Here is a 19,819-nt window from a genome sequence, read left to right on the forward strand (position 1 = left end):
AAAAGACACTTTTCTCAGTCTTTTGTAATCGATACAGTATTACAGAAAAATTAAAAGAATAAAATTTCGCAATCGTCAAAAATTTCCAATCTTCCTAAAGATTAGACGAGTGAAGTGTCACAATCGTCGCAAGTATTACATTTTTCAGAGATTAAAAGAATAAAACTCCGCAATCCTTCAATTTTCAAACTTTCAAAGAGCAAAAGAAAAAAATAATATTCTACAATGGTTGGAAAATTCGAGTTTCCCGAAAAATTAAAAGAATAAAATTCCGCGGTCGTTGCACGCCAAAGATTAAAGATCGTTTGCATTCGAAAGATTGAAAGAATAAAATCGTATAAGCGTGGCTTTCAAACTTTCCCAAAGATTAAAAGAATAGAATTTCGCGATCCTTGCAAACTTCAAATTTTCCACAGTCACGGTTCACAGAAGCTTTCTTTCCTTTTAAATAAATTCTCGCTACGTGTGATTTGCAAGTGATCGGTGGTCGGACACACCCTTCCCGCGTCTTCTCTCCTCTGCAGCGTATCTCGAAGGCCCGCTATGAATTCCTCACAATGGAACGCTTGTATAGCGGATATTTTATCGTTTATGGGTGGGTACCATGGTGTACCAAGGCTGATTTACATAATAGTGTCCGATACCGAAGCATACGACTTACACGAACACCTATACGTAACCGCGACTCATCGTGATTTATGCGCGGACACATTCCTACATTTCGCAACAGCCAGCAATTTCTTGCATTTCGCCGTTCTTCTTACGAAACACAGACAAACCATTTCGCGGTGAGACGTGATTAATCGAAGAACGGATAGAGTCGATCGTTATTCCGGTATAATTAATCGTATGCAAATCATTTAAGCGAATCAAGGGCGTGATTTATTCGTGACGCGCGACGAGCAGATGTAACTTGATTCGACGCTGCCTCTCACGCCCAATGATTCCGAGATTAATTCAACGAACATGAACGAGCGAATAGGTGGCCTCGTTTAAATATCACCACCCTTAACAGCATCATAAATTAGATAAACTCGGTGCAGCTGGTGACTGATTCCACGGTTCGATCGCATAGTATTCGATTTCACTGGTCAGTGGAACAGCGAGGATTTTAACAGACGCGAAGTTAGTTCTCAATATTTTGGATATAGGTGAAGTGTATGAGAAATAGGCTCCTAAATTTTGACGATGAAGGGTCGTTCGATCATAAATACAACTGAGAATGCTTCCTTTTCTTAGATATGCATAAATAGCTTTTCGAGTATTTTTTAAACTAAACTCTCTCGTTTAAATTTATCCAGCTAAGAGCAGTAACATGTTCGAATGTATCGTTATTTTTAACTTTTCAAACAAAACCAATAACTTGAAACGAATTAAATTTAACCCAAAAATCATTAAACCTTCAAATAGCTACAGTTTCCGGAACAAATCTCATCCCTGTTACCTGATCGATCCCTATTCTTAAATGGTCCACTCGTTCAACCTATTTCCCTTAAACCATCCCCCGGTTCCCAAGGAACTTTGATTACAATTCTTCCGCGAATGATTCAACATCAACGACATCCAACGACCATGGACCTATCGTTGAAGAGGGGTTAGACAAGAGAGAAAACAACGAAGGGAAGAAAGACGATGCGAGGATACGCCGAAGTAGAAGCGAGAAAGAAAGAAGAGGAGACGCAAGACGAAGGTATCGCGGCACGAGTGTCTCGTGGCTGTAATTGCTGCTCCCGAATTAAATAAAAAAAGGAAGAAAGCGGAAAAAGAGGAAAAGAAGGAGAAAATAAGACGAGGTCGAGGAGAAAAGAAAAAGCCGCTGAAACGAGCCTGCGACTCGGCCCCTCCTGGTCTCTACTCTTCCTACTCCGGCCGATGAAGGGTCGGAGTCGTCGCTGGTGCTCCGGCATATCATTACCCTCACTCTAACCAACGATCCTCCCCTTACCCTTCGTACCACTTACCATTACTCTTTCTCTCTCTCTTTCTCTTTCTTCTTCTTGCTATATCCCGCTCAGTCTATTCCCGTCTTGCTCGGCTTCTTCTCCAGGGCTCTCTTCACCCTTCCATCTCTTCTCTTGCCGGTAGCAACCCTCGGCACTTCGATTCGCGCGGCCTCCAACCTCCCTCTCCTCGGTTCGTCGGCCCACACCGGGGGCAATATCGCCGCCCCTGCACACTGGATACATTACGGCTGCGTTGCTTAATTACGCAAGATACTTCTTCGAGGGGGGATCGCGCGTGCTACCGTGCCGCTCCCTTCTCTTCTTCACCCTTCTTTCTGCTCTATCCTTGCGCACAAACCACCCACACCCAGCGAACGTCGCATCGTCGATGCTAAGGGACAAGAAGGAGAAGAGTACCACAGGCTACGGTCAAAATATTTCCTCCTCGTTCCTTATTTCTTCGCCTTCTGCGTCCGCTTCAAGGAATCTTCCTCCTTTCACCGAGTACCTCCAGTTGAGACGAGCAGGATGACAAAAACAGATTCGTGGGTCGAAAGAAGAAGCGAAATTAGTTTGTTAACGCTCGCTACGCAATTCTTCGGACTAAATAAATTTGCGGATCCGCGGCTTGCCAATTATCGTACAGAAGTTTCTACTATCTGTCGTAATGGAGTTGTGTGGTTTATGGGGTAAATGAGGGTAAGTGATTCTACTCCTGGATGCTTCGCGGTATACATGTTGGCAGATTTATTAGATGTCCGATAGATGTAGGGTAAATAGTAATTATACTGGCTGGTTTATTATAATAATATTATAATAAACACTGGGGTGTTTATTATATCGAAATTTTATTGACAAAATTATTTGTTATAGCTTCTGCGTGATTAAACTGAATTATCGAGTTGTTAAGTTATTAGTGAATCGAGTTTTGTGTGTGTCGGGGGGGGGGGGGGTACAGAAAGTATGTATGTACATTGACACGCCGTTGTATTTTTAAAAATGTTTTTAATTATTTATACATCCTCGATGTTCAATTTAATAAACGCAGATTCTGATTCTCATTCTTTTAACAGATTTATTTCCTACACTCTGTATTTAAGAATTTTGTTTTTAAATTAAAAACGAGTTGTTATGATAACAAGTAGAATATATAACACATTATAATACTGTCAAATTCTCGTACAATTTTCTCAGCCACTTTCTATCGTGTTCCATTATCATCGTTCTAGTGCTTCATTCTCGTTTTTCCACAGAACAAAAAATCTCCTCAGCAGCGTATGATGTTAGACTAAATAATCGACTAGACAATGCAAACAATGATCAAAATATCCAGAAAAATCTACATATATAACCATGAACAATTTCATCTCACACCGTGTCTTTTCACCCTTGTCGCTGTTCCAAAGACTCGGTAAATGCGCTGGATCGGCGGAAAAAAATTAAAAATTAAAATTACAATTTCCCCTGAACAGTGTCTGCTTGGCGAAGAAAAGCGGAAGGAGGACAGACGGAAATGGAAGAGACAAACGAGAAGGTAGCGAAGAAAGACGAAGCTGAGTGAGGAGGGGGTGAGCCAATGGCGACAGAACAGGGTGAAGAGAGTGCTCGGCATAAGGCATAAAAAATAATGCGCGCGTAAAAAGGCGACGCCCGCTTTTGCGACCAAAAAAGGGTACGGCAGAGGGAAAATATTCACGGTTTAGTAACGGGCCATGAATAATAAACCGAAGGAGTAACACGAGGCGAGCGAGGTCAGATGAGAGCCCATTAGCGGATATCTTGGTAAAAGTGTCCTAGTAGATAGAAAAGGTGTTCAATTATAGAACACTTTGTCCGTCTTTGACTTCGATTCACTTTTCGAACGTTTCGCGTCTTGATCTGCTGTTGAGTTTCCCATTGTCTTCCCAGCTGGCTAAGCAAAACGTTTCTCGATGAAAACTTCCTGTTTTATGATCCAAACTTATGAACACGCGCAAAACGTTGTTTTTTCTCAAATAAAACTTCAACTGCACATACAGTAGCTCTTGAAAATATTCGAATATTCGTAGAAATGTTTAATCTATATATTACGTGTGTTATTTTGAAATTTCATTAGCACTGTAATGAAAGTCGACTATCATGATAATGTTGATAAAGTTTGCTACAAATCTGAAGGTATATATAGAAATTACAAGAAATTTAATACAAGTACTTGGTACAATATATAGTATATATTTGCCGTGATTGTCTTGTAAGTTTAATACATATTTTCATATTGGTTTCGAATTTTGATCAATATGATCAATCGTGTCTCACTACATTGCTAATGGAATTTCAAAATGTTTTACATAACACAGACAATACACATACAACGTCAAATTTTTCTATGATAATGGTCGATCCACTGTCACAATTCACCGTAAACCGCCGCAGCATAATCATACACATTATACGTCTTTGATTTCTCGCAGGAGATACAAAGTCAAATATAAATAACACGGCGAAGTTATCTGCAAGAAGCTGGTTCGTTTCCCGTTCCTCGGTAACGCTTCTTTCCTTCTCTGCCTATCAATCCGCTCGACCATCCTTCCTACTTTCTTTCCTCATCTCTCTTTCCCTTTCTCTTTTCACCCTTCCTCCTACTTATCCTTTCAACTTCTTCAGAGCAGCGAGAAGATGTACGGCTCGATACCCTACGGCCAAGTTGCTCCGCAGCACTCGAGAAGTCCACCCCAAAGATTTGATCAGGAAAAAAAGATACGCGGTCCCGGGTGGGTCGAGGGGCGAAGGGTGGCCCGAGGGACGAGGGGTGGGTCCCCTAGTTCTCGTCCGGAGCAGAGGGTGGCCTCGCGAAGCGCCTGGCCCGCCGCACCCCAAGCGCTATGAAAAAAACTTGGCTACCCCCTAACGATTTTTTTCTTCAACCCCATCTCCACGCACACTAATTACGTTTTTAAGCGAAATTACTTGCGAGACCCGGGCGAACGCGCCGCGACCAGCGCCTGATACTAACGGTTCAGACCTGTCAGGGATATACAGCTCCTAGGGGGGGTGTCAGCGATGCCCGTGCCGTCAGCGGGGTAAAATATCGTAGGGGTGCACGTTTCTTTTTTCTTAATTTTTTTTCTCTACTGACTGAACGAGAATAGAATATATTATAGAAGAAGATTCTGAAGAGGTAACGAAGAGAGAAGCCAAAATGGGGAAGTGGGTTTCCCTTCTTCGTTCGAGGCAGCGGTCTTTCTAAAACACGCGAGGAGGATTACTTTTGATTATAAAATGTTAAATGGCATCGCCGATCTCGTTATTCATCTAAATTTTATTCGTGCCGGCAATTGGCCCCGGAGCAAAGGTCGTGGAAGAATCGGCTGGGTCAGCGGAAAGTGGCAATCACAGCCAGCCTCCTCTTCTGATCCTCTTTATTCCGTCCTACCACCCCTCGGTGATCATTGCCAGGATTTTCGTTTTTTTCTTTTTTTCATTAATTTCATTGGCTTCGTACTGTAGCTGGCACGTGAAAGCCCCCCGCGCCTGTGCCTTTAATTCCTTCCCTTTTCTTTCTTAAACAGACCAGCTAGCCTTCTAGTTTTTCCATCTATATGATAATTGGAACCGCTGTGTCGTTTGAATTTTGCAACGTGTCAGCGTAACGATGCAACGTGTTTCTGTGTCCCCGGGACAAATTCTTCTCTTTTTTTTCCTCCTTCCGGCAACCCTTCCCAATATCGGTGGTCGATCGAGAGATGCAGCAGTTACGCGCATCTCATGAATAATTTCATCGCCTCTCTGTTTCTCTTTTTCGCTCGCTTTCTCTTTTCGCTCTGGGTCGAGTTCTGTGGGTCGATCGGACGTTAGCTCGCGGGGTTTAGGTATAAGGGTGCAACCGGACCTAGGCTCGCTACAAATCCCTATAGATAAAAAGTCTGCACCCACCCTAGCCGCTATCACCCTAGCCGATAGTAGTGACTCACCCACGATCACCCAACCCATTTTTTTCAACCCCTACGTGCCACGGATCCGTGGGTCCGCGGCTGGAAGGGATGAATCCTTTCGCCTCGTGCCTGCTCCTTGTACCTTGCCGTTTCCGTTGAGAAGGGTTCGTCGAACTCTACGCGAAGGTTCCTCGTCAACTCGTTTATCGATGGAAATAGTAAGTGGTAACGGTAAGAACGGCCGCGTTTGTAGATAAATTCGTTCGTATTTTTTTAAAGCAGTATCAATGATCATTGCTTTTATATAAAAACTACAGGTGAAAAATATAATGAGCAATTTTAAAATTCAATGATCAACTCCGTGTTATCAAAACTGTTCTTTGAATCGCCTATGGAATTACGTGCACTGGCTCGTGAAAATATCCGAACACTTGCCATAGAAACCTTTTACGTTCACATTGTACGCATTGTATAAAACGTCTTAAAATCTCATTAGCACTATAATAAAACACGATCATCGTGATTATATCGATCAAATTTAAAATCAATCGGAAAATGTATACAGAAACTACTAGGTATTTATTCTTCGAATACTTCTCCTGTGTATTTTTGCACGCTATTGAACATTCCAAAAATGATTCTTTATTTAATGGTTTATCTAATGGTCTTAAATAAATAAAATTGTATAAATTGATCAGCCATTTTCAGGAGACTTATATTTATGCCCAAATGTAACAAGTTGTTCGCAATGGAAAAATTAACAAAAATGTACTTGTTATTTTTCATTTATTATATAATATTCACTGTTTTGAAAGAGATGATCTGTATACTTTTTGGTATTTTCGTTCGCATCATCGTTTTCATGATAAGCATACAAATTGACAGGACTAGTCAGTGTGAAACATTGCGTCGTTGATCCCCGTGAGGATTTGAACGGTGATCGCCGTTTAAAAATTCTATAACGGCAAAGAACCGATCGATGAACGGTATATACACGCGTGTGTACGCTAATCTACGCGTGTAGTCCTAACAAAATTTACACACGGCGGCAACAGACACCCTTTAACATCGTTTTTGAAACGCCCCAAGTGTTATGTATCCGTCCACCGCCGTGACACCCTCGCTCAATCGAGTGCGGATCGATTTGACACAAAAAGCCTGATATCCTGTGAAAGCGTACACCTCTCGAAAGCCACCCTGAAATCATTTTCGTGACACTTCATCTCCATAACACGTGTCGACGCGGCTAATCATTTGCTCTACGCTATTTCGATAATCGTTAACGACACTATGTGCAATTCTATTTTTCCCTGATAAAGATATTCTTGTTTCGCATCATACGCGAAAACCATAAGAGGAAGAACAATGATAATTTTCAATTTTTCATAGGAAAGTAACTATAACATTCACTACGCTATCAATCAGTCTCGTTCAAGAACAATCGAGAACATTGCTTTTGCATTAACAAGACGTCTTAGCAGAGAGAAGATTCTTACAATTGTGTTTAATAATTTTCTTTGAAACAATGCTTAAAAGACACCTAATTCTCTGTTCACCAAATCGACTCACATTAAATAAAAGTATCTTCAAATCAAAAACCTTTTGAATCCACATTTATTAAGAAACTATTCTCTAACGACTGTCTAAATATCGAAACACCCTCTACATTACACTTTTTGACGCGTCCAACGTTGCTTCCACTCCTTTCCCGTTTACAAGACTCGTAAAACGCGGTACAAAATAAATTTCGGTAAAAGCAGAGTGCCAGAAGCTCGCGGTATGAACATCCTGTCGAGCCAGCACCACCTGAGTCCAAGAATTATGTACGCTTGTGGAAGGACGTTCCAGCTCTAACGCTGAATTTATGTACACGGTCCTATTCTTCTCGAGAAAGTGCCACCTAAGTAACTCCAACTATGGTAAATTATAAAAACCCTGGTATTAGTACTAATGAGAGAACCAGGTGATTCCTTCTCTTAGATATTTTTGCCGAATGAAAACGAAGAATCGCGAATCCCATACATTTCGATCTGCGTAAACAGCGAACGCGATGCCGATGCGTTTTAACGGAAAGCAAAAAAGTAAAGAGTGGAACGTCGAATGAGTTTTTGGATGGATAAACTCGAAAAAATATAAGAAAGTAAAGTAACTTACTTACTGTCCCAATACTTCTACGATTTCATATTTTGTCATTATTTAATTCACCGCTTACGAAGTAGAAAAATGTGTACGTTGAATGAATAAAATTAATGTTTCGACTAACTGGAGCAAGTGTTCTAACATATTAGAAAAGTAATATTAATATAATAATATTATTATAAGGCAGTAATCTCTCAATCGCCGTGGTGTCCAAATATTAACGAAGATCACCGTATTTCTTACATCTCTCATAATTTACCTCCTAAATAAATCCAAGCCGTTATAAATAATTGAAAATATTCAAACGAACAAACGAACCTTTTGCTCTAAAGAGTCTTATAAATCTTAAAATTCTCGTTCCTCTCGAACAATTTTCCTTCGATCTCGTTTAATAGCTACTGAAACATCTGAGAGTCGCGTGGATGAAACGAGAAACAGGTTTCGCGAGTGCAGAGGAACGCGACGAAGGGAAAGAACGTAGAACTGGAAATCCGGTGCAAGAACTGATTACAAATTTATAAAGAGATATATCTCGCGATGCGTGTCTTGGGAAGGGAGGGGTCCGCTGCCCTTTGGATTCACCTTTGACCTCTCACCCTGCCCCGCTCGAAGTGTTCGTGAACGAAGACGAGTCGTCGAACGGAGGCCTGTGCAACGAAGAGAAGACGAGATTCGCTCGTGGACCGGCGAGGAAGGAATGGAAAGGAGCGAAAGAGGCGAAGGGGATGGGCTGATTGAAGCAGGCATGATGTTTAATTCAAAGAAACTGAAGACACGCCCCGCTAACTACGGAGCAAGCCGCGCCATCAACCCCGAAGAAGACTGGACCAAGAAGAAGGAAGAAAAAGGAGTTTGGAGAAAGAAGAAGAAAAGAAAGAGGAAAGACGCTGTGATCCTCTTTGCCCTCCTTAAATCTCTCTGGTAATTGCTTCCTTTCAACGAAGCATGACTTTACGCGTGGCAGTGCAACCTCGAAGACGCTATCGGCCTATCAGAAACCACGAAACGAACGAGACGAGACTCGGTCGAAAGTCAAACGACGTCGAATTTGAATTTCAAAGTTGCTCGTGTGCTCGAAGACAGATATAGGTATGTTGTATGTATATCGACGATCGATGGGAAAGTGGTGGATTCGATGAAAACAGAAGATAAAAACAGTTTTTATATCTTCAGTTTCTAAGGTGTTGGTAAGCTTTACAGATTCAACGATTCCGCCATCGCTACGAGCGCCTACCATTTTGTCTCGGGTGCAGCAATTACCGAGGTTGCATTGCAGACTTTCCTGTGCGCATGCCTTCCAGGGTGAAAGGGTTAAAGTCTGCCCACCCTTTGCTCGAAGGCTGGTCTTCGAGATCTGTAATTTCTTCCTACCGTATTTCTCCCTTAGAGAATTATCGTTTCTCTTTTTTGCTTACTTTCTGTTTGGTATGAATTTTTATAGAACTTCTACATTTTTGAAACTTTGTTTCTAGGTTGTTTAAGCCTTCGCTTTGATTTATTTCACGACGATACTGTTGCACGCATAGAAACTCTTTCGTACCACATCGGTTATCCATTCATTTTTATTAGATCGTCTAACAGTTTCCTAAGGAGTTTGTAAGAAGTAAATTAAAAATTAATTATTATTGCTCCTAAAATCGATATCGACAGCATTGATAGAAGAGGCATAAAAATACAAAATATCGTTTCACGAGAATTTAGATTAAATATAGTCGCTATATACGAAAGACGCTCGTTTTTAATCTCATTTAATGCATCCCAACCAAAATTATTAATAAAAGTCTCGACCAACGAAGCACTGGGAAACTGCAAGAAAAAAAAGTACGCGAACCTTTCGTGATTAATCGGATAACGGTACTCGCAGGAACGCCTCGTCAAGTCTAAAAATAAAAATAAATAAGTATCTCGAAGGGTTGAGCGGATTATAGGCGGCGAGAAAGCGCGTTACGTTCATTTGCAACCGCTCTTACTTTTCATCAAGCCCGACATTTTTTCCTTCTGTCTTTTTTTCTCTCTCGTTTAATTCAAGCCAATCTTCACCCTCCGCCACCTTTCTTTCTGGTTATTTCTCCCCCTCTTTTTTCCATCCTTACTATCGCGGACTACGGCAAAAACTGACCCCTAAAACGTAGCCTAACTGCGAGTCGACACGTGGGTCAGGTCAAAGCATAGGCGCGTGCGTTTTGTTTCATTAAAAACACGCGGGCAGAAAAAAAGCACGTGAAAAACTTGGCCGAGACAATGCGCGAACGCAGCTGGTTAAACGCGGAAGGGTTACCGATTAACATAAAAGGGTACCATTACACGACACGAGACGCAATCGGATTCGAGGTGAACTCGTCTAACAAGCTATATTTATACGCTGTTTTTACGCTGGAAAAACACACAGTGGCACGGCGTGACCCTCACCCATGAGATCGGATACAGACGATCAAGTAGCGTCTATAGCTGCTTAAAGCAATTCTGGAGTAATTATGGTGGATGGTGGATGGTCGATTTCGTCGGATAGCTTCTCACGGTTAACGATTACGCAAGCACTATACATATCGGTCTCCTCGGTTAAAATTCAATTTCTTAGTTCAATCTTTATTCTTCAATCTACCGTTTGGTACTTCTCAAGTTATATTGATATTCCAAGTAACTATGTTACAGATCATATGACAATAATTTAATTAAATGCACAGTGGTAATTTCTTACATAGAAGACATTTTTCTTCGATGATATTGGAATTTTAGCTTTTTCATGGTGAATATAGATAATTGTAACTTTCATTGCATCCATATGTAAATGTAATTGTAGAAATTTTAATACGAAAAATACAATAGCTAATTGTTGTAATCGGATAGAAATCGATGAAATATAATACGAATTATAATGCACATAATTCGTGAAAAATATAATCATATTTCCAAAAACAACTCCATTCCTTCCATAATAATTTTTGAACATAAATAACATAAATGTAACACAGATAAAAGGAGGCCGATGAACAGTCTATCGACAATTTGTCATCGACTTTTCGAACGTTTCAACGTGACCGATCAGCCGAAAGGGCGCAACAATAGCAATAATCGGCTGGGCTACTAGGAAAGTTTCGAAAATCACTCCTCCGCGGGAAAAAAGGAATAAATCAAACAAAAGGATAAGAGCACGGTGGAGTCTGCGGTGTAAATCGAAAACCGACGAGAGGGTAGCTGAAAATCGTCGATAGAGTTATAAAAGTGGGCTTCGTGGCCTCCTGGCCACCCCTTCGAACGCACCCCGATACCGCACAAGCACACACTGGGATGCCTGTCCTCGAATACCGAACAATGCATTATTTATGTCTACCTCCTAGTTATCTTCCTAGTATCGGAATTCGTTTGTGATACCAAAGAATTCACGCTTCTACTCTAATCTATCATTGCTCAGCGATATATGTATATATAATATATTAATCAATGAAACGTTTAAGTACATATGCACATATCATATACTTGAGTAAGAAAACATTGTACAAATTGAAAAAGAAGGAAACAAATTAATTAAAGAAAATTAGAAGGACCATTCGGATTGCTTGAAGAAAGGTCTTCAATAAAATTAGTATTTAATTAGTATTTAAAATATGTATTAATATTTTCAATATACTCTTGTCGATGATTTTTATCAATTTCTAACAATTTTAGAATTTGATAACTTCTATTCTGAGTTATCTCCAAATAATTTCGAGATATCTTGATCAATCTTCCAATGATTTTTAATTTACAGTACATCATAACTATAAACTGGACTTTACAAAACCTGTGAAACGTTACACGTACGATGATCAACAATATTTCTACGTATAGAATTCTCGCGAAAAGTCTGTTCTTTCCTTGTTCCACTAATTTCGCCATTGCCCCCGAAATCAATCTTACAAATTTCTACGTAACGAATTCGAGAAAAACCGTTGCCGCGATCAGCATAACGTACAGGTCTTTCAGATTACAGAGCCCAGGGTGCTATTCTAATTTACCAACGTGATTCAATTCACCATACGAAGTCGATCTCTCGATACAATAACGTTTCACCTTTCTACAATTCTATATGTATTTTTTCTTTCTTTTCTTTCTTTTTTTTTGTTCTTTTATATCGTTCGGTTACTCTGATCAGTGGCGTCACGAAAGTGGAGGAAGAGGAGAAAAAATGGCAACGCGTGAAAGAAACCAAGAGAAGGAAAAAAATGTACGAACACGTTGGTAATACGAGTGAAAAGTGGTGCTCGTTAAATTACAACAGTTACCGAACTCCGATTTCGTAGTGAAGAGAAACCGACGAACGAAACGAAACCGCGTGTCAAGAGTGTGACGAAGAGGGTGAAGAGTAGAGAAAGAGGGTGGCTTTATATATGCATACGAGAACATTCAGGTGTCAATCAAGAATCGAGACCTTTCGACTTTGGGGTGTGAAAATCGGACTTCTCCCGAAAAAATTTACGTATTCATTCACGCCGCCACCAATGGAAAAAGATGGAGTATAAAAGAGAAAGAGAGTGAAAGAGGGGGCGAGTGAAAAAGAAAGAATTCGAGCGAAAAGTCTGTTTGCTTTTTTACCGCTCTTGACTTCATATTCGAGAGCATATTTTTTGCGCCAACCGTCACGCATTGTTAACGTCAACTTACTCGTCTTTTTTACTTTCTCTTTCTCTCATTCGCATTTTTTTTTTTTTTCTTTTTTCTTCATGCGTCGCAACGAAAAGAAAACCGTCTGGTAAAATCCACTACACGCTAACAGGAATTTTGTAATTTCGCTAGAATATCGTGTGATCCCGGTGAACGAATTTTGAACAATGTGATTCGAGAGGTTAGGAAGATTACGGTTGCTTCAGGAATAATTGCATTTATATCTTTTCTTTTATTTCATTTCGTTTCATTTATTTATTTTATTTCGTTTATTATGATTATTTGAATTCAGCAATATAGTATACAATTTAAATTTCATAACCGTTCCCAATAGATGCAATGTTATAAAATCTTTAAAACACTCGGTTAACTTTCGTATTTCAGCAATCTTGAATTCTATTGTGTCGTAAATCATTAAAAACGTTTCTATACTTTTATCTAATGTATGAGAAAATTGTAGTTACCAATTTAAAAACATTCACAATCTCGTCATTAAATGAAGGTTATAACAAATATAAAAGATCTATTCAAACGATCGTATTACGCATACAAATTAGTAAAACTTCGTTTGTATTTTTCTTAAAATCCTGTTACACGAAAGACATAGAGGCTAATAGTGCCGACACTTTACATATTGCTTCACCATCTTTTAATTAAAAAAAATATGTACATAATATGAGAAATATGAAAAGTCGAAAGATATTTTGTAATTATTCTGTCAGGTTTTTGATATGAGACATTATCGGACGATGTATTTTCCCGAGTTGGAAAAGCGCATGATACACGACCCGTTTGCCTTTCTCGTCTCGCCTCGCCACGCCGCGCGTTTTCACACTTTCTGAATGCGGGATGAATATCGGTCTGGTTCGCCGCAAGTCGAGCATTATATCGCTTTTACATTTATAAAGCTGTCACACACCAACTCATGCGTCATTGTGAAAGGGGTATTATGCTTTAATAATGGACAGCATCACATGTCAGATTCATCCGGTTAGATGGAAATGGTGCAAAGTTTATTTCGTTCCAGGACTCTAGTGTTTCCAATCGCAACGTGTCACAAAACATTTTGTACGATCGAAAATAATAATTTTATATGCAACAATGGCATTATCTGCTTGCACTCTAAGATATCTTTCGATTGTTCTTTACTCCCTCATCTTCGCCGTCGACTAAATGCAGGATAGACTTGATATCATCAGGATAAACTTCGTGTCTCACGGTCTGAAATACCGACCTCGAAACAGATTAGTGTTTCTTACGCCCTCTGCGATTTGCTGCGGTAAATATGGGAATTGTATTCGACTCAACGATAAAGTGAACTTGTCATCTACGGAGCTTTGTGCCACATGTTCTGTAATACCGACTATTCAGAAGTTTTGTTACGCTCCCTACAATTTGTAACAAAATTAATAACATAATGTGTAATTAGTCCGTTTAAACCTGCTCTGTTATTGAAATAAAACTTTAACATATTAATGCTCGATTGAGTAAACCTCTGGTAATTGAATTCATTTATCTAAATGTGAACTACTATTACATGAACGACAAATCGCAAGCAGTAAAGAAAATCAGTATGGTCTTATTACATATATAAACTATTTATCCCGCGACAAGATTAAATAAATGGAATGCTCTCGTATATTTAAAACAAACCACAGACGTTATTAAATAAAATAACATAAGTAATTAAATTAGTGATTCAACTAAACCAATACTTTAATATAATCTTAGAAAGTAAAGCAAAGTTACCTGTGCGTCTGTCTATTTATGTGCTTAGAATTAAGTTAAACAAATTTATAAATTGTTATAAGATATTATAATGGCTCGTAAAAATTATAAATCTTATAAAACAATTCCGAAAAACCAGTAATTATTACAAGTTGAAATAGTATATACATAGGTAAATCTTTTTTTCTTTAGGCTGAGTAATCATTTTTGATCACTGGTAAATATCAATCATAGTATAATTGTTTTCATCATAATTAAAATTTAATGCAAATTAACATAGTTCTAAGCCAAAAACTAGTACCATAGAAGCGTAAATTTTGTTTTAATTTATAAGAAAACATAAAAATTATAAAAATGATTATGAAGACATAAATTTACAATAAAAATATAGAATTATTAAATTTGATTAAATTTGATTGTTATAATGAAAAAATTATGTTTCATGACATCGGCGAAGGTCGTTAACTTTCGAGCAACCTTGTCAAGGATATGTAACCTATCATCGGGTTATATATAAGGAATATCCGATCGAACTTGCGCGCAAGCTCATTTTTGTCTAAATTCTCGTAATGTAAACATCAGAAAAGGCTTTTAATTACTTATTAAAAACAATAAAATTTTTAATTTATAATATGTAAGCAATTAATATTATAACACTGTCTTTTCTATATTTCGTCAGTGGTTTTAATTCATACCATTACTATACTGAATAATGACGTCACATGTGACAAAAATGCTAAGGGCTTAAGTGACCCCAAAACGTCGGACACAAAAAAATACATATCCTGTTATACCATGTCTATACCTCCACTAATCTATTAACTCAATGTTAAGAGATATCTCTGTAGTAAATAACATTAGGCTACTTTATTACAAATATCACCGAAACGACTTTTTATCACAAAATGTAGCTAGCCGTTTAATCGTATGTAGTACATATAAAGTTCTATTTTTATAAATTCATGTGGATTCTTTTTAATATTAAAAAGAAATTTATTTAAAAAATTTTTATTCAATACAACATATCATATATAATATTTAAATGTTGATTTAATACAATAGTATGACTGATATTGAAAGTATGCGTATAACGATAAATAAGCAACCTGTAAAATGTTGGAAACATGTGCCAAAATAAAATTAATTTCTTCAATTAAGTACCGCACAAACATAAACATAAATATTATGTAAGCATAAATACGTTCATAAACAGTAATAAATTAATGAACAATGCAATGATAAAAAAAGTAATGTTGAAATAAATATATTAAAAAGGTGAAACCAATATTTTTCTTGAATAATCAACTTTCCAGTATACAAGATTAATGCTATGCAGACAAAAAGTGTTAAGCATCATTGGTAGAAGCAAGATATTCGTTGTATCTCTTCTCTTGGGCTTGCTGCAATTTCAGCAACTTCTTCATCTGTCCTTTACTGATTTCTGTACCATCAATATAATGCGTCGGTACACCCTAAACAAGACAGTTCTTTAGTTACAAAATGGAATGTATTATTATTATAAATCTACATACATTGCTATCGAATTGAGAATATTTATCTTTTTCTAGCTTAAACATCTCAGAAGGAGGAATTTTTCTCAGAGCTTCCTTTGCTGCAGCTTCCGCTTTTCTTCTTTCCTTCTCCAACGTCCTTTCCAACTCCATTTGCTTCTTATGAATCTTCTCTTTTAATAGTTCTTCTTTATTTACTAATTTAATTTTACAAACTTCTTCATTACTATCTTCCAAACGAACTCCAATATTTGGTAAAATATCGTCACGTAGTGTATCACATTCCTCAAGAATACTACTAGCTTTCAAAGCTTTAGCATGATTTCTTACTTTCTCACGGAAATTTGCCAAAATTTCAAGGTAGGGTATAACGACTTCCTCGACCTTTAATAAGATTTATAATAAACACAAGTTTAGTCAGAACATAATAAATGTATATAAAACATACATTTAAATTCGCGGTATTGTTGTCAACTGGAAAACCAATACTATCATGCGATGATATAACCCCAAATATAATAAACATTTTTGTAATATAAACTGCAACATCTCTAAGTAATAGTGTATTTGGTTGTTTTATTTCTTTCATGTAAATATTGCAATGCGTCACAAGATCCCTAACGGCATCAAGTGCACTCCTTGTATCAATATTGTCTGTAATAAAATGTGTCGTAAGTTTTATTAACGTACAAAATAATATAATAATATATAATTATATAATATAATATGTATATTAAATTACATAATAACAAAATATATATTAGTTATACAATTACAGTGCACAATATTTATAAATGTTCACTTACCACATAATGCGTTATGTACTAAGTCCCTGGCATGATAAAACTTTTCATTTAATTCCACTTCAGATTTAGTCCATTTAGTAAAAGTATTAATATTTGTCTCTGAACCCAAAGATCTAATTTTACATTTTACATTTAAGAAGAATTCCTATAATACAAATAAGGTGTTGTACATATATTACATTATTAAATGTTAAATTAAATAATATTAAATAAAATATTCATAAAATATTATATAACAAATAGTTATATTTACATTTAAAAACTTTTCATATTGAATGGCCATATGCATGGTATCATCACTGTAATCTAATGTATCTTTCCATGAATGCAAAAGAAATGCAAGCCTAAGTTGTCTTGCTGAATGCTTTTTTAATGCATCTTGTATAGTAATGAAATTTTTTAGTGATTTTGACATTTTGCATCCTGCTATGGTCAAATGACCAGAATGAAGAAAATATTTAACCCAATTAGAATTGTTATAGTATGCTTCTGCTTGTGCCATTTCATTATCATGATGGGGAAACTTCAAATCTATCCCTCCAGTATGAATATCTAAAGTTTCTCCACAAATTATAGATGCCATAACTGAACACTCTATATGCCAACCTGGTCGTCCTTTACCCCAAGGACTTTCCCACCAAGGTTCTCCTTCCTTTGAACACTTCCAAAGTGCAAAATCAGTTGGTGATCTTTTTTCAGATACCTTTAAACCACTTAAATCTCCTAATAAAAATATTAAAAGTTATCAAAAATGAATACATTCATCTTCAAAAAAAAAAAATTTTTTACCTTCTCCTTCTTGCAAACTCGATGTATCACCATATGCTTCTGGGACGAGTTTAGCATAGTAATGTTTATCTTGCTTATCAAAGGTAGCAACATCGAAATATACAGAACCATTACTTTCATACGCAATTCCATTTTCTATAATTTTTTCAATAAATGTTATAATTTCAGGTATGTATTCACTAACTCTTGTTAAAACATTTGGCCTTAATATCTAATGAAAATTTCATTATGAATTATTCAATATAATTTATAAATATATATAGTTAAAATCAAGAAAATATACTTAATATTACATTTAAAGAATCCATATCTTTGTGAAATTCCATTTCCCAATGTTGTGATAATTTGGTAAAAATGGAATGTTCTGTAATTGTAGCTCCTTTCGTTTTATCCAACCATTCTGCCAAAGGATCTCGTGCTTCTTTTAATAATAACTGTATCCATAGAAGTTACAAAGATAGTATCTTTAGATAAATTATTAAATAAAATTAATAAGAATATTATTAATATTAAATAATGACATAATCTCTACTTATAAATTTATTACTTATACTCTAACAATATGAAAAATATATATATATACTTCTTGATATTCCTTCATTTTTTCTTCATCTTTAAGCTTTACTACGTTTTCCAAATTTTCAATAGCTTTCTCCACATTGCACAACAATGCCTCTAGCATACATTTTTTATCTGTATCATTCGTATTCTTCACTGTATCTTCAAAAATACACATTACATATTTTGCATCATCCAGGATTTCATCAAGAGTATGATTCTCTTCTATATATTTCTCATATAAATAATTTTGTCTAGCTCTCTTTATAATTTTATCATCTATATCAGTAATATTCATCACATATAAAATATCGTACCCAAAATAATCAGATAAGACACGTCTTAATATATCGAAAGATATATATGATCTAAATAGTGACAAAAAATGATAACAAATATATAAAAAATAAATATTATTATCTATAGTATTTTAATAAAATAATGTGTTTTTTAAATATATAATTTTATATGCAACTTTGTACCTAGCATGTCCCATATGTGATGCATCATAAACAGTAGGTCCACAACTATACCATAATATATGATTTCCAAATTGAGGGACAAATATTTCTTTCTCTCTAGTTAAGCTGTTGTATAATTTAAGAACCGAGCTGCTTTTTCTTTCTGGTGGCATCCAAGATGGTTGTAACCTCTTTGCCATTTTTAATCTATAGAAACTGGAAATACCCAAAAGTGATGAAAACCGTAAAGTATATCTTATCTATCTCATTACTTCTCTTCTAAAGAATAAAAGTTATACAATTAAATTTACCTCTTTATGAGAAGCTTTACTCAAAAATATTTCAATACAAAAATTCTGTATACAATTATTTTCAAAGAAATGTTCACACAAATATACAAAGAAAGATTGTCAAATAAATATCACGTGTCTAGAATTCTGTTGCAAATTTTTACTTGTTCCCACATACATAACTTTTTCAATATATTCGCGTATAGGATATTTAGTATTAATGTTAATATATTTCTCTTAATTTAATCAAATAATATAAAATACTGTTCACATTAACTATCATTACACTCTTGAATGATTCACGTTCGATATCCAAAAAGACACGAGGAAATCGTTACATGTATATATCAGTGTAGAAAGGGCGTTCGCATTGTGACGTTGTCTAAACTTTCTGTTATCTCCGATCTCCGATGCTTCTACTCAGTCTTTAATATCATGTTGTAAGAAACAGTTTGATGTGATAATATTTGAACTGTTTGTCGTAAAAGTAATTTATCTATTTTAACTATAAACCATATGTAAAAAAAGAAGAAAACCTCATGTATAAATAATTAGTTTTTGCATACAAAACTTGCATCATCCTAACCTAATTAGCAGTTTCAAATGTAATGACTTCAATGCTTTACAATATATGTGTATATATATGTATATATATATATATATATATATATATATTAACTGATGGTCTTTGACCGGATGTATGTCCTTAGTAATTGAATTTTTAAATATATTTTAATATTAAATAGAATATAGAATAGTAAATAGTATAGAAATAATAAAGAATAAGTTACAACAAAAAGGAAGTAAATAGCAATCGTTTGAAGAAAATTACATATTTAGTAATTTTATAATATTTCTTTATGTACAATGCTTTTTGTCGTTATATATATATATATAATAAATAAAGCATAAAAACTATATATTTTCATATAGATTACCATGAATTGGCGTGAGTGGCCGTTCGCCACAGTGGTTATCTTTATTCTAAAACGTAAGCCTTATCTTCTTTACTATTACATACAGTGCTTAAACTTATTCCAAG

At 36.1% G+C, this 19,819-nt stretch overlaps 2 protein-coding genes across 2 annotated transcripts in view; one reads left to right on the top strand and one right to left on the bottom strand.

Annotated features, from left to right (window-relative positions):
* Nucleotides 1-19,819, top strand: part of LOC132915136 (WD repeat-containing protein 55 homolog) — a 185,933-nt gene that overhangs the window by 133,517 nt on the left and 32,597 nt on the right. The window lies entirely within an intron of this gene.
* LOC132908696 (cysteine--tRNA ligase, cytoplasmic) lies at nucleotides 15,355-19,541 on the bottom strand. The gene is made up of 10 exons (XM_060962941.1): nucleotides 18,799-19,541; nucleotides 18,509-18,703; nucleotides 18,052-18,394; nucleotides 17,762-17,902; nucleotides 17,469-17,679; nucleotides 16,933-17,402; nucleotides 16,680-16,824; nucleotides 16,322-16,527; nucleotides 15,895-16,257; nucleotides 15,355-15,834 (listed from the first exon to the last, which is right to left on the bottom strand). Exons 2-10 carry the CDS (start codon nucleotides 18,685-18,687, stop codon nucleotides 15,709-15,711), a joined length of 2,184 nt encoding a protein of 727 aa, XP_060818924.1. The 5' UTR covers nucleotides 18,688-18,703; nucleotides 18,799-19,541; the 3' UTR covers nucleotides 15,355-15,708.

Source organism: Bombus pascuorum, chromosome 1 (assembly GCF_905332965.1).
Source record: "Bombus pascuorum chromosome 1, iyBomPasc1.1, whole genome shotgun sequence".
Classification (NCBI taxonomy): Eukaryota; Metazoa; Arthropoda; class Insecta; order Hymenoptera; family Apidae; genus Bombus; species Bombus pascuorum.